Genomic DNA, 14,619 nt, shown 5'->3' on the forward strand with positions numbered 1-14,619 from the left:
CCAGATGGCTGTAGAAAAAAATGATTGAAAACGCACACGGTCTCATGTGTGCTAACCTTTATTGAGATGCTGTCACTGACTTCATTTATAAATTCAGTCACTAAATACAACACAAACAGCACATAAATGGGGGACCGGGGCCCACCGACAACAGGTGCCAACCAGGAACCATTCAGGTAATACACTGTACACCCAGAGCACACCAACGTATTAATTCTATTTTACATTCATTAGTTCAGTTTCTGATGGTCTGGTCTTAAGTTAAACCTGTTTCATGTTTTTCTTTCTCGTTAGCGGATAGTTTAGTATTTATTTTGTTTTGGTAGCTGAGGGGATTCTATTTATGGCGACGGGGAAATTGTTTCTGGCATAAACGGAATCCCACCTTTTGTTTCTTTGATCAACCATCATTTTTGACCTCATGTTAAAATTCCACCCTATAGTATTTGTTATAACACCTTTTCCATGTCTACTCTGCTCTTATGCCTCATAGCATCACCGGTACCCCGAAGGCAGCCGAGATCCATTCAGATCCAAATTACTGATGTAAAGATTTTTTTGGGTGACCCAAGACCGTATTGGGATCAGAGGTCAGTGGATTTCAGAGGGGTCACAACAGAGGTAAGGTGTGCATTTTAACATTACGCCTCCTGTGCCCCTCTGGAACTCCAACAAAGATTTACACATTAATATGAATCCTGGTACAATTTGCTCAGTTTTTAATAATAATTCTTATCCATTTACTTAAAAAGGAACTTCATTTTATTTTTCATTGTCGGTTCAAAAATAATAATAATAATAATAATAATACTAATAATAATAATAATAATAATAATAATAATAATAATAATAATAATAATAATAATAATCTTCAAATATTTTGTTAGATTCTCAGAATACACTAAAATACTCGTTGTCAATTTACCCACTACTAAGTATATTGGATAATCAAATTCTCATAGGTTCTCTCACTCCCTTATCCAATACAGCCTCCTCTCATTTCTCCCGTTTCTTATCTGTTTACATTTTCTTGGTCGGAGCTGTTCTCATAACAAAGTAGGCTATAGTTAATAATGGCTCACAGAGAAGACTACTTTAACAATAAGTTTCAATGCCTTAATAATACATTTTAAACTATTCTCAATATTTCAAATTCTCTTAAATATTTTTAATATAATTTAAACTAATAAGTAATACGGAACCAAGTCAGGATAAAATATTTCTCTTTCCAAAAAAAAAAAAAAAAAAACTTTGAACACTGAGTGACTCTCTCTCTGTCTCTCTCTTCTCCCTGTTGAGCGCCTGTTGTTTATGGTGTGTGGGTGAGTGAGAAAGTGCAGGAAGTGTTAGTAACTGCCACGTTGCTTGGCAACGACCTAGCCTCCATTAAGTTCAACTTCATTCAACCCATCTCAGTTAAATTAACCCTAATACGATTCAATATGTTCTAATATCGATATTGGAAAAAAATAACTATAATATTAAGTTTATTATAAAGAAAATATTTTATCATTTTAACTTAAGATTTTTTTTGAGCTGGTAGATCTGCTCTTTTTGGAAAAAAAATAATTTCGATCTATTTTGGTGTACTTTACCTAACTCTAATATACTCTTCAGAACAAAGATGTTTATTCCTTATTTTTCATTGTTATATTTTAATTTTAAATATTTTAATTATAACTTTAAAAAATAAAAAAAAAAAAAAAAAATTGAATTTTTTTTCATTTTTTTTTCTTTTGATTTTCAGTTTTCTTTCTTTTTCCTTTCTCATCAACAAATTCATCCTCTGACACACACTATATTACAGATATATGAGTGTCAAATAGAGGGGAGTTTGATGAATACTTGATTTAAATATGATTTGATTTAAATGTTTAATGTGCTTTGTTTGTCTTTGTTTTATTTTAGAACGAGAATGTAAGCCACTCCATTAATCCAATTCCTGGACAACAATAAGGTCACAATACCTGCTAATTGTGACATACAGGGCTAAAACTTTAATTTTATTCCAAACTGTTTTAAACTCTGTTTCATACTATAGTCAACTGTAGGTCTCATGCCAAACAGTAAATTTGATTTCCATCTATCTTACAGATTTCAACTAATGTCTTGGATAGATGTTTGATGCCCCCATGCCTACATGATGCAATCGGAAAGTATTTCTTGAGTTTTAAGACCATTCCACGTGAGTTTTTCCCTAAATAAAGTGTAAAGTGATGTAATAAATACAGGTATCAGGAGTGTATTGTTCCAGTCTCAAATACTTGGACCAACAGGTCAACTTGTTAAATAAAGCACATGACCACAGTTTCACACGAGGAGGATAACTTTTCTATTCCTGGACATGCACAGAATCGGATCGGACACGTAGGTGTCTTGTCAGATTTCAATTTGAAATTGTCAGACTGGTTAGTTTTCTCTCACTCTATCAACAGAAACGGGCTAAGGGTCATTAACGGTGCTAAAATTGATTAAATCTAAACATATTTTGAAAAGGTTTGTTGGGACAGTACATTAGCTGAGATTTTTTGAATTATAATAAAGTTATTTGCAAGTTGCAAGGGGAAAACTTTTTTTGGTGTGGTGTCTTAAAATGTCATGAAATATAACCATGTTTTGCTTCCTAATTGAATAAATAACCATTACATACAGTCCTTTTGAATTAATATCTGAATAAATTACATAGTCCTTTTGAAGATTTTGCCCTTATAGTCCTTTAATACAATTTAAAAGGCAATTTATGTCTACATGTATCTGAACATGTCTCCTTATATGAATTAATTAATTAATTAAATTTTCTTTCAATGTAATCTACCAATCTAGTCCCCAAAGAACTGGGGACTGATAGATATATTTTGTGGACCAGATTGATATGATCTAGAAATATCGATCTAACCAGTCAAATTAATATAGTGATGTCTTTTTGGGCCTGTACTTCAGTCTTTTAAACATGCCTTTTGTAACTCTACTATACTTTCTCTACCAAGGCCATGTAGCTGGCTCCATATTTGCTATCTGGTGCTGGCTCCATATGTTCCCAATCAGTAAAAACATGTCTTGGTCAACGTTTTGTGTTTAATGTCCTAATGACCTGTATCTCTGTACGATGACCGATATCTCTGTTTGACCCGACATCGTCACTAATTCCCTTTTGTCAGCTGTCATCCTGTCACAGATAAAACCATGCACATGTCCTATGATATCGAAGGAACAACTTGTTTATGGAACCGAGAATTGTACACAAGGACACCCTAAGATGAACAACAACTTATTATTGAGACAGCCAGACGCCTGTCCATCCTACGACTCCAATCCTACGTCTGAGGGTCTTAAAGCCAATCATAAGGATGCACCTATGTCTGATGTCATTGAAGTCCAACTGTGTATAAATACTATTGCCTGTTATTGAAGCATTAGTGTGTGTTTGTGCGTGGAAGTGCTTGTTGTCTTATGTCAGTGTGTCAGTGTGTTTGATATTCTTGTCTGTAACTTGTACTGTCTCCTGTGTGCACACTCGGGCAATACAGACTAATCATTTTGGACGTACCAGGTGTCTGACTCTCATTTCTTTGGGTGTTGGCTGGACGGGTATTGGGGGGTCTTAGTACCAAACCATCTTTTCATCTTTCTTTGGCTCGTGCCTTATTCATAGGGTTCAAATTTAACCCCATCAGGAGTGTGTTTCCTTTCCTGTACAGAGAGGTTTATAGTTTCATAGCTATTTTGGAGTGTGTTTCCTGTATAGAGAGGTTTATAGTTTCATAGCTACGTTTGGTCTGAAAACTTCTCGGTGCGGGGCATGCGCTATCTGGGGTGCAACAGCACAGCAACACTTATTGGGTTTGAATTCATAGGGTTTATAGGTCTTTGCTGAAACTATTGAGGGTAGTAGAAATTAGGAGTGTTTTAATTTCTTCTATTTTCGTCAGGCCATTACAGTTCACTGACCACAGTTTGAACAACAAGACACTTCTCTGACTGACGTCTCTTCAACACTTTGAAACAGGTATCTATGCTTTTATTTTATTGTCTTTGTTACGACCCGGCCTAGGGGTCACCAGGTGTAACACAAAAATTGACTCCCTCCTACCCAGTCCCCAGACATAGCCAGCCAACACTAGTTTAAATCCAAAAATACAGTGATTTATTAATGAAGTTGCAGAACAATGGGTAAATTACCTCAGGGTAATTAAAAGAAAACACTACTCTTACCTAACAGACCAAACAGAAGACAAAAATACAAGTACTGTATCTAACCAAATGTAACCTAAATAAAACCAGTAACCAACTGAAAACAAAAGAAAGGCCACCCACCCTGGTCTACAAGATACACCACAACATTAAGATACCCATGGACCTGTCAAAGTATTTCAAAAACGAAAATTAAGTCCACAATCACAACACCGAGGTAGCTCCACTGATCAAGTCCAACCCAGATTTGGCACAAACAAGGGGTTGAATTCGTTGCAACAAAAATGTGGAATGCCCTACCAAAAGCAGTGAAGGAGTGTAAAACCTTACTCACTTTTCAAAACTGCTCTAAAAGAATACCTTCAGGAGGCTGCAATTCTAAACTGGCCCCTGTAAAATTCATAACTTAGCCCCCCCCCCCCCCTCCCGAACTGTTTACTGTACATATTTTTTTGTTTTTCTTACCTTTAAAATGTTTATATGATGTTCTGCATAGTAGTGTATGTCTTTTAGTGTCTCCATGAATTGAGTACATGAGGACCTCATTTGAAACAAGCCGGTAGGCTTTTCTGGCTTTTAGTTGACCTTGTATTGGTCCCCTACAGTACTATGACTATACACTAATGCAGGGGTTTTCAACTGATTATGAACCAGGGACCACCACCCTGACTGAGAATCAACCTGAGGACCACTGTTGTGTTGGGAGGGGTGATATGGGTGGAAAAACTTAAAATTAAATATTGACTGTTAAGGGCTTAATTTAATTTGTTAATTCGAGGTGAATTAAATCAAGCCCTTAACAGTTATTATTTAACTGAGATATGCTAGTGGTCCAGAGCTCAAAAACTCATGTTAACTTATTCATTGCAACTTATGTATGAGCGAGCCGACACATGCGATTGATTATGGCCACATTTCCTAATAATGGTGACTCAACCAGGCAATCCGGTACAGTTTCCCTTCAGATTCTAACTCCCATTTCTGTGGAAGTTCTTCACATCCGACTTCCCAGTAACTGACAACATTGATGCGTCATCATACATCATACTGTTTCTCAACTAGTGGTCGATAAAATAGAATAAAATACAAATCTTCACTTTCCTACATAACTAAATGCATGGTCAGGGACCACATGCAATACCTCCATGGACCACCAGTGGTCCACGGACCACCAGTTGAAAACCCATGCACTAATGCATGTTAATACACTAAAATGCTGACACACAGAACTGGTGTGGTTGGAAGCTGGCCAGGAGGAAGACATCTGATGATCTGAAGATAGGCAGCTTTATAAACAAGTATAACCTAATGTAACCTAAAGAAAAACAGGAACCAACTGAAAACAAAACTAAAATGCCAACACACACTGAGACACAGAAAGAAAGAAAGAAAGGAAGTGTGTGAGAGTTCAATGGAAGAGAAAAACGTTAATTCAGTGCTTTTTTTTTTTTATTAATAAAGAAAAGCCTCTTTGTAGTCAAGGGTATTGACATGAGTCATATTCAGGTGTTTCAGTGAGTAATAGCAAGACAGAGTGGAAAGCTATTATTCAGCACTAACATTTGGCCCTGTTTGCTAAGTGGCTAACTGGAGTCAAGGACTGGCATTCATCATTAGCCTGCTTCTTGCTAGCAGCTACTGGATTCAAAGACTGCCATCCTTGCTGGGGTGTGTTGGAATTCTGGACTGTGAGCTCCAGGTGGTCTGGTGAAGAAGTGGTTCTCCTAGTTGTGGACCTAGTTGTGAGCTTCTCTTCTGTAAGTGACTGTATTGATCTCCCAGTGAAGAGGTATTTGTTTACTGCTGCCCCATACCCCAACATCAAAACAGGCCTGCAATGGTTGTTATTGTGTGTGTGTGTGTGTGTGTGTGTGTGTGTGTGTGTGTGTGTGTGTGTGTGTGTGTGTGTGTGTGTGTGTGTGTGTGTGTGTGTGTGTGTGTGTGTGTGTGTGTGTGTGTGTGTGTGTGTGTGCTCATAATTTAATGGTATGTGTGTGCGTGTGCGTGTGGGCTCACAATTTAATGGTATTTGTGTTCATTTTGTATTGAGGTGATTACAGAGTTGGTTGGTTAAGTAGGTTAACAGGGTAGAGATGGATAATTTAGAAATAGGGAAGGTTTTAGTTTTAAACTATTTCAATTGAGGGAATTGGGTTCTAAAATAGGGCTATACTGTATGTTTAGTTTAGTTTAAAGTCAATACAATTGAGTAATACAGGCTTAGAAGGTTCATTAAATTAAGTGTATTACAAGTCAGACTAATTTATTTATTAGGAATTGTTCATGCCTTTTTACTGTTGATTCATTGTTTTTGGCAAAGTTATTTAACCCTTTATTGTCAATGTTGGCTGTACAGTACACATTAAGTTCTGAACAAATCACTCAAGTAAAGGATTTTTAAATATACATGCATTATCTGCAAATAATTTTTTACAGTTCGTAGAGATTGCATTTCATGACACACTATGGATTTTGAGTAAAGGTAAAACTTTAACTCAGGACGTTAAGAACTCAGAAAGTCCCATCTTTTGTACTCTGGTTAATACAGTCAGGAGTGGGGCACTACACATGTATGGGGGTCCCTGGCACCAAATATTTGCATTATAATAATAATAATACATGGCATGTACCTTAACTGTTTTGTTATTTTAGGTTTTAGGACAATTATGGAGATTGTGACCACAACTGCTGAGTATCACAATACAGAGATGAATATGTCTGATTCCTGGGAAGACTATGGCATTGGGGAGTATGGTGAAGAGGAGTATGGAGAAGAGGATTATGCATATATTTCTAAACTTCGAAAATCCCTTGACATCATGTCCCTCGTCATCTACAGCCTGGTCTTTGTGCTCGGCGTGTTGGGAAACGGTGTCGTCATTTGGGCGACGGGCTTCAAGATGAAGAAAACCGTCAACACCGTTTGGTACCTCAACCTCGCTGTGGCCGACTTCCTCGTTACAGCGATCCTGCCCCTGGGCATCACACCAATAGCTATAGACGGCCACTGGCCTTTTGGCAAATTCATGTGCAAAATGAACGGTACCGTTTTCTACCTGAGCATGTATGCCAGCATCTACATCCTGATGGTCATCAGTGCTGACAGATGTGTGAGTGTGGTGTGTCCAGTGTGGGCCCAGAACCACCGCAGCGTCAGAAAGGCGCGTTGTGTGAGTCTGGGTGTCTGGGTGCTGGCCTTGGCTCTCAGCTCCCCTTACTTAGTCTTTAGGGACACACAGCCCTCCTCCGACCATGATAAGGACATCATCAGGTGCTACAACAACTTTAAACTCTCTGGTGGCGACAGTACACCCGAAGTGAATCAGTTGGTGACGTTTCGATTTGGGGTCCTGATCATCACTCGCTTCCTCATGGGATTCGTGGTCCCTTTCACTGTCATCGTCTCCTGCTATTCTGTCATCATCTACCGGCTCAGGAATAATCGCTCGCTGGCCGGCCAATCGGGTCGGCCCCTCAAAATCATAGCAACTGTTATCGCCGCATTTTTCCTGTGCTGGGCCCCCTATCACATCATAGATCAGATCGATTTTGTGAATGTCCTGGTGACAGAGTACAGTGAAAAACTGAATGATGTGGTCACCATTGGGATCCCCATAGCCAACAACCTGGCATTTCTCAACAGCTGCCTGAACCCGCTGCTGTACGTGTTCATGGGTCAGGATTTCAAGGATGTATTTCGCAGGTCTATCCTAAAGGTGCTGGAGAAAGCCTTCGCTGAAGAGCTGCCTCAGACCAACACTTCACACAGTGAAGAGACTGCCTTGTCTGTGACCCAGGTTTAGGGTTGTCTTTGAATTACTTTAACCCATTCAAACCGGGAACGCATCTGTGTCATTTATCTTTCTTTGGGCTATTCAAAAATAGCAGATATATATAAGCTCATAGCGCGGCAACGAGTGCCGCACTATGAGCTTGTAGATCTGCCATTTGTTGGAAAAATCGTGGACAATTTGTGCAAATCTTTGAATATATATATTTTTAAAGCAAACATTTGTAGCTCAAATCTTTGCTTCTGGGGATTCTACAAAATGTATTCTAAAAAAAACGTTTTTTGAAAAAATGTATGTTTCTATATCAGTGGTTCTCAAACTACGCCACGGACCGCTATCTCAAAATATTCCCATGAAGCAAAGATTTCAGTTAAAAATGTTCGCTTAAAATATATATATAGATTCAAACATTTGCACTAATCTTCACGATTTTTCAAAAATAGCAGATCTACAAGCTCATGAGCTTGTATTATCTGCTATTTTTTGAACAGCCAAAGAAATCTTAAAATGACACAGATGCGTTCCTGGTCTTAAAGGGTTAATATGTAGAACTGTAAATGGATGTTCTTCTCAGTAGCCTAGATGTTCTCAAAAGATTGAAAAGATGATGAAAAATATCCAAAACAATAGGTTGAATTAGCAGTAAAAAAAAAAAAAAATCTTCTCTTTGACATGCATCTTTAATGTTTTTTTTATAATTTTTCTCGCTGTTTTTCTCCCTCCTTTTGTTTCTTCTCCTTTTTGAATAACAACAACATGATGGAGCTTATGCTAAAACAAATATATATATATATATTTTAACCACTTCTTTACATCTGTAAACCAGTGATGTGACAATAAAGTTGATTCTTGATTCAGGTTTCAGAGTTTGTAATTGTACACACAGTCATAAAACATATTTTAATGCTGTGCAGTGGTGTAAAGTACATTTAAGTACTTAAGTATAATTTTTAGGTATTTTTACTTTACTGGAGTTTTTCCAATTTTCAGTACTGAATCAAGTTTGAAAACTTGTGAAATGGGACATTCTGCATAATGACTACTTTTACTTTTGGTACTTTAGTACATTTTGATACCAATACTTTTGTACTTTTACTAAAGTAAACTGTTTTATTCCGGACTTTTACTTGTAAAAGAATATTTCTACATGTATTGATACGTTTACTTAAGTAAAAAAATAAAAATGAACTTTTTCCACCACTGTAAATCAGGGACTTCTCCTACATTTTGTTCTGGGCTATAATAGTTTTAAACACAATCTAATCTGCTCAACTACTTTACTTACACCCTGGCTGGGTGTAAGTAAAGCCCATTCCGTGGCACAGCTGATGATGCCATAGCCAGATGATACAAGGATAGCCGAGATCAAGAGAGTCCAAACATGCATATGTATGTTTACTGTGTCTTGGAGTTTCTTATTATTATCTGCTGTAACATAAATTGCCCAGTTTGGGACATAATAAACTTGCACTTGAACTTGAGCTATATATGGCTCTCTCTCCGACCATCTTTGCGCCGCAATTTTGAGGAAGACCATTTCAAAATTGCGGGGTTTTTTGAGTGTCCAGCTAACTTCCGCTTTTGTTGTTTTGTCATACCTTTTTTGCATGGGCCGACTGATCCAGTCCAAAATAATGACCTTTGGTCTAATTATCTCCCGTCATCACGTTAAAGTGTAACGTTTTAAACACACTGAAATTGCAGATGCCAATTGTCAACATAAAACAATCTGTTATGTTTAGTTTCACGTTTCTAGCATAATCGACGATTAATTATGTCATTCATATAAGCATCAGATCACGGATCGCTTCTCATCAGTGGTGGAAAAAGTACTATCACTTTTATCAGTACATGATTTACTGATAAAAGTGATACGTGATAAAAGTATCAATACTGCGATGTGGAAATACTCTGTTACAAGTAAAAGTCCGGAATTAAAAATTTACTTGAGTAGAAGTACAAAAGTATTGGTATCAAAATACTTACAAGTACCAAAAGTAAAAGTACTCATTATGCAGAATGTCCCATTTCACAAGTTTTCAAATGTATAACATTCCTATTCCTTTGAAAATAGCAGATCTCCAAGCTCACAATGCGTCGTAACTAGAGATGCGCGAATGGCCTCTCACGTCACCCGAATCCGCATGTACAAATGAATTATCCGCCCGCTATCCAACCGCAATAATTATATTATCCAATTTAAATATCCGCATCAACCGTTTTTCCCGTATGTCAAAATATTATTATTTTCTGGTATTCCTCGTTAGTTTTAGTATTAGTTGTGCGATGCGATCACAAAATGCATTGATTTAGCCTATGAAAAAGAAAAAAGACGCACCGACATTCCATAGGCTAAATCAATGCATTTTGTGATCGCATCGCACAGAAGCTGCTCTAAACCTGTTATCAAATAGGATTCTATAAGCGGCGCTTTTAGAATAACACTAGATATATTAGATGGCATTAATTTATTTACCGCAATATTTCACCCGCGGTTTATCCGATATTAATTAATAATTATATTTGATTGACCCGAATCCACCCAAACCGCGGTTAACTGCGGCAACCGGGGCTAAAACCGTCATCCGCGCATATCTAGTCGCAACGCATTGTGAGCTTGTAGATAGGCTATTTTCAAATGGCCGAAATGTAAATAGGGCCTAAGTGGGTAATGTGTGTTTTGCAATAATAATCAAAATCTACAAAATAACTAAAGTTTTCAAATAATTGTAGTGGAGTTAAAGTACAACGTAGTGGAGTAGAAGTAAAGGTGCTGAAATTTGGAAATACTCCAGTAAAGTAAAAAAAAGACCTCAAAATTGTACTTAAGTACAGTACTTGAGTAAATGTGCTTAGTTACACCACTGCTTCTCGTCCATTTCAATGAGTCTCTCCCCCCAGTCGTTCTGCTATCTACACCTCAGCCAGTTTCCCCTTTTTTCTGGACTTTCTCTGAGCTTCCCTTTTTATCTGTGGTTCTTGCTCCATACTGTACTTAAGTAAAATGTTGAGATACTTTTGCTTTACTGGAGTATTTCCAAATTTCAGTACTTTTACTTCTACTCCACTACATCTCAGGGACAACTATTGTACTTTTATTCGACTACAATTATTTGAAAACTTTAGTTACAAGTTACTTTGTAGATTTTGATTATTATTACAAAACATACATTAACCACTTCAGCCCTATATACAGTTTGGCCATTTGAAAATAGCCGATCTACAAGCTCACAATGCGTTGCGATGCGACGCATTGTGAGCTTATTGTGAGCTTGTAGAATTGCTATTTTCAATAGATTTTTAATACAACTTGTGAAATGGGACATTCTGCACAATGAGTATGTTTACTTTTGGTACTTTAGGAATATTTTGATGCCGATCCATTTGTACTTTTACTCAAGTGCATTTTGAATACTGGACTTTCACTTACACAGAGTATTTCCACATTGCGGTATTGACACTTCTACTTAAGTAACGCATGTGAGTACTTCCTCCATCATGGTGGTGTGTGTATGTTGAATGTTAGATTTAAGACTTTATAGTTGCTCTGTTTTGGCTCAAGGATTCAAGCTGCCGTGAAACCCAATTCATAAACAAAGCTTTAAAGGAGTAGTTCACCCAAAAGATTACTTATTTTCTATCAATTGCACACCCCATGAAGCCTTGAATTCATGGATTTATTTTTGTTTTTGACGCATTCGTGGGCCAATAATTGATGACCGGGTGTATTTCCGGTAGGAGACACAAAGAGTCTACTTTGTGTCTCCTACCGGATACATTAGCATCTTTCCGTCGGTCATCAAATTACTGGCTTAGGAATGTGACAAAAACAAAAATAAATCCATGAATTCAAGGCTTCATGGGGTGTGCAATTGATAGAAAATAAGTCATTTTTTGGGTGAACTACTTCTTTAAAGGGAAGAAAACGACTAAAGACAAGTTCACCCAAAACAGACAGCCAAGAACTTGAACAGAGATTTATAATTAATAAAAAATAATATTTTTTTGTATCTGTATTAATAGGCATAAAAAAGAGGAAAATATTTAGGCTAAATATTTTGACCTCTCTCTCTCTCCCTCAAACTATTGCTATAATTTGATGTGATTGGATATTATTTCTAATGTAGCCTAACTACTTTTTGATCATATGCACTCAATTGTCAAAGGTCACTTTCAGCAGCTTCTTAAAGGGAATGTCACCACCTTGTTCTATGGCGTCTATCGTCTGCATAAGATATCAAATAATAATAATTCTTCCATGCATGCATGATTCATAGTTACTTTGTGGTTAAAACACAATAATTAGCTTACAAACCATGTGGATTCAAAATGACCTTTGAAGTTCAAAGGTTTCTGAACTTTTAGGGTGTATAAAAAAATATTGAAAAGAAAGAAGAAACTTATTTCAGATGTGAAGTTAATTATATGGACTTATATGGACTGAATACAGACTCAGTACAGGTTTCTTTATCGTTACATTTTGTGTACAGCAGTGGTGGAAAAATAACTTACTTACGTTAGAGTATCAATACTGCACTGTAGAAAGTAAATGTCCGGAATTAAAAATGTACTTGAGTAAAAGTACAAAAGTATTGGTATCAGAATGTACTTAAAGTACTCATTCTGCAGAATGTCCCATTTCACAAGTTTTTCGAATGTATACAAATCTTTTGAAAATAGCAGATCTACAAGCTGCCTGTGCTGCTGTGTGTGACACTGAATCAGAGTTTCAAAATAAAGTTTAAAGGAGACACACCATGAATTAAAAAAAATAATAATATTTAATATCATATGGTGTATGTCCCTCAAACCATTTTCAAAAGGTTTGAGCCTAAATCAACACTCAGATATACTCATCCCAAGTCAATTCTCTCAGGCTTATAAAGCACTTTCAGCTGCAATACCAAAACGTCCTGTTGGGCAGAGGGGTGCTACTGAGCAATTCTGTCTGTCAAAATACATGGGCAGAATGGTTCGTGATGTAAGCAAACATGCCATTCTGAGATGGCCTGTTCAGACACACCCATTCTGAAAATCTCTGAAATGAGAATGAATGACTGAATGTTAAAAAAAAAAAAAGAATGGGGGTACAAGAGACACTGGGGAGCCCAAAAAATACCAAAAATAATTAAAAAAAAAATAAAAAAAAAGTGAAATTCATGGTGTGTCTCCTTTAACCATTGAGAAGGATTTCTTTCAACAATAACAATAAAGTTGCATTTACAAGGTTTCAAACATGGACAACTAAATAATACCCTGGGAGAACAGTGCCAAAATGCATATTCAGAAACTGTGTTTGTGACAAATTCGAAACTCTGAAAATGTGTTGACATGTGAAACACTGTAAAATGTGTTTGCAGAGATTTGAAAAACACTTTCGGTCTATCAAAACTTTTTTCAAAGATAAAAAAAAAAAAATCAGAGTTTCAAAACTTTTTTCAAAGATTAAAAACAGGTTTTCAGTCTTGCAAAATGTTCAAGCTTTTGAAACCTCTATTTTAAGTCAGGAGTAATGGCAGTGAACTGATTCCATAAAGTGATCCTATTTCAAGCACTATTTTACACTTCATTGTCCGAGTTTGTAGATCGGCTATTTCAGCAGTTTTTTGCACATTGTTTAAAATGTTTGAAAATGTGCCCCAAATAGGGACACTGAGTTTAAAGTAAGGGTTGTAGTTTTCACAGATCGTCTTCAAAGAACATCAGAGGCACACAACTTTCCAACACATTTCCAGTGGCATTTCAGAGACAGACTGCTAATGGACCGTTAAGCCCCATACAACAACAATAGAGGTAACGTTGGAAATCGTGATTGTTTCACTTTAAGAGAGTGCCAATGAAAAGAAACACCTAATCTCTTTTCCCATCCCAGAATACAATGGCTTCTCTAATAATGACTATTGACTGCAGCGCTCCAGAACATGATCTCAACGGGCTCATTTTCCCACCCTGCACAGCACATCCCCTCCCCCGGTGACCTGCTGTAACTTCACCCTCCTGGTATTCATGAAGCTCCCTATAGTCACATCACTGACAGCCCGTCACATGACAATAGGCGGCGGTATTATGCCGGAAATAACCTTGACTTCTCTTTTGGAATGGTGATTAGACTTTGGAGTGGAACTTTAGCCGGCCGGCCTCAACAAAAGAGAAAAAACGCATTCAGCGCAAATGGGGAAAGAACTATCATTGAATCAGTGTTTTTTTTTTTTCGAGAAGAACAGGCAAAATGCTGATGACAAAAAAAAAAAAAAACTGTCTCTCTTTGTGGGCAAGGCTCTCTCTCTCGTCTCTATCCGCAATCACACCTCCGTACTCAGCGGGGGCAAAGAGCTAGGAGGAGGTACAGGCCCTATAGCCCCCCAAAAAAGCGATTTACAGTTCAGAAAAGACAGGCGGCTTCAAAAGCAGAGTGGAGCCATTGTCAGAGAGTAATTCCATTTCGTGAATAAGCGCTTGACTGCTTACAGTGACAGCCTGGTCCTCGGCTGGCACCGCGCCCCGACACCAGCCAATGACAGGATGTCATTTCCACCGTTCCAAAAAACGCAGAGGCCAGGAGGACAGAGCTTATGTGCACACTGTGAAAATCAGCGAGTTTTGATTTAACTCATACAGTGGTAGGAATGGAACCCCG

The 14,619-nt window shown here is 37.4% G+C and overlaps 1 protein-coding gene and 1 long non-coding RNA gene across 2 annotated transcripts; both read left to right on the forward strand.

The window, feature by feature from the left end:
• The first annotated feature begins 3,929 nt into the window (after positions 1–3,929).
• Positions 3,930–6,931, forward strand: LOC311041575. Its single transcript, XR_014600429.1, has 3 exons — positions 3,930–4,006; positions 5,772–5,948; positions 6,844–6,931. It is a non-coding gene; the product is annotated as an uncharacterized lncRNA (long non-coding RNA).
• Positions 6,932–6,969: 38 nt separating this feature from the next.
• Positions 6,970–8,244, forward strand: LOC311041661 (chemerin-like receptor 1). The gene has a single exon (XM_084052142.1). The coding sequence runs from the start codon at positions 7,011–7,013 to the stop codon at positions 7,992–7,994; it is 984 nt and encodes a 327-aa protein (XP_083908268.1). The 5' UTR covers positions 6,970–7,010; the 3' UTR covers positions 7,995–8,244.
• The last annotated feature ends 6,375 nt before the right edge of the window (positions 8,245–14,619 follow it).

This window comes from Gymnoscopelus microlampas (assembly GCF_963454915.1).
Source record: "Gymnoscopelus microlampas genome assembly, chromosome: 3".
NCBI classification, from domain to species: Eukaryota; Metazoa; Chordata; class Actinopteri; order Myctophiformes; family Myctophidae; genus Gymnoscopelus; species Gymnoscopelus microlampas.

Excerpts from the sequence above, each read along its gene's own strand:
- LOC311041661 (XM_084052142.1), top strand. The coding sequence starts at position 7,011 with ATGTCCCTCGTCATCTACAGCCTGGTCTTTGTGCTCGGCGTGTTGGGA.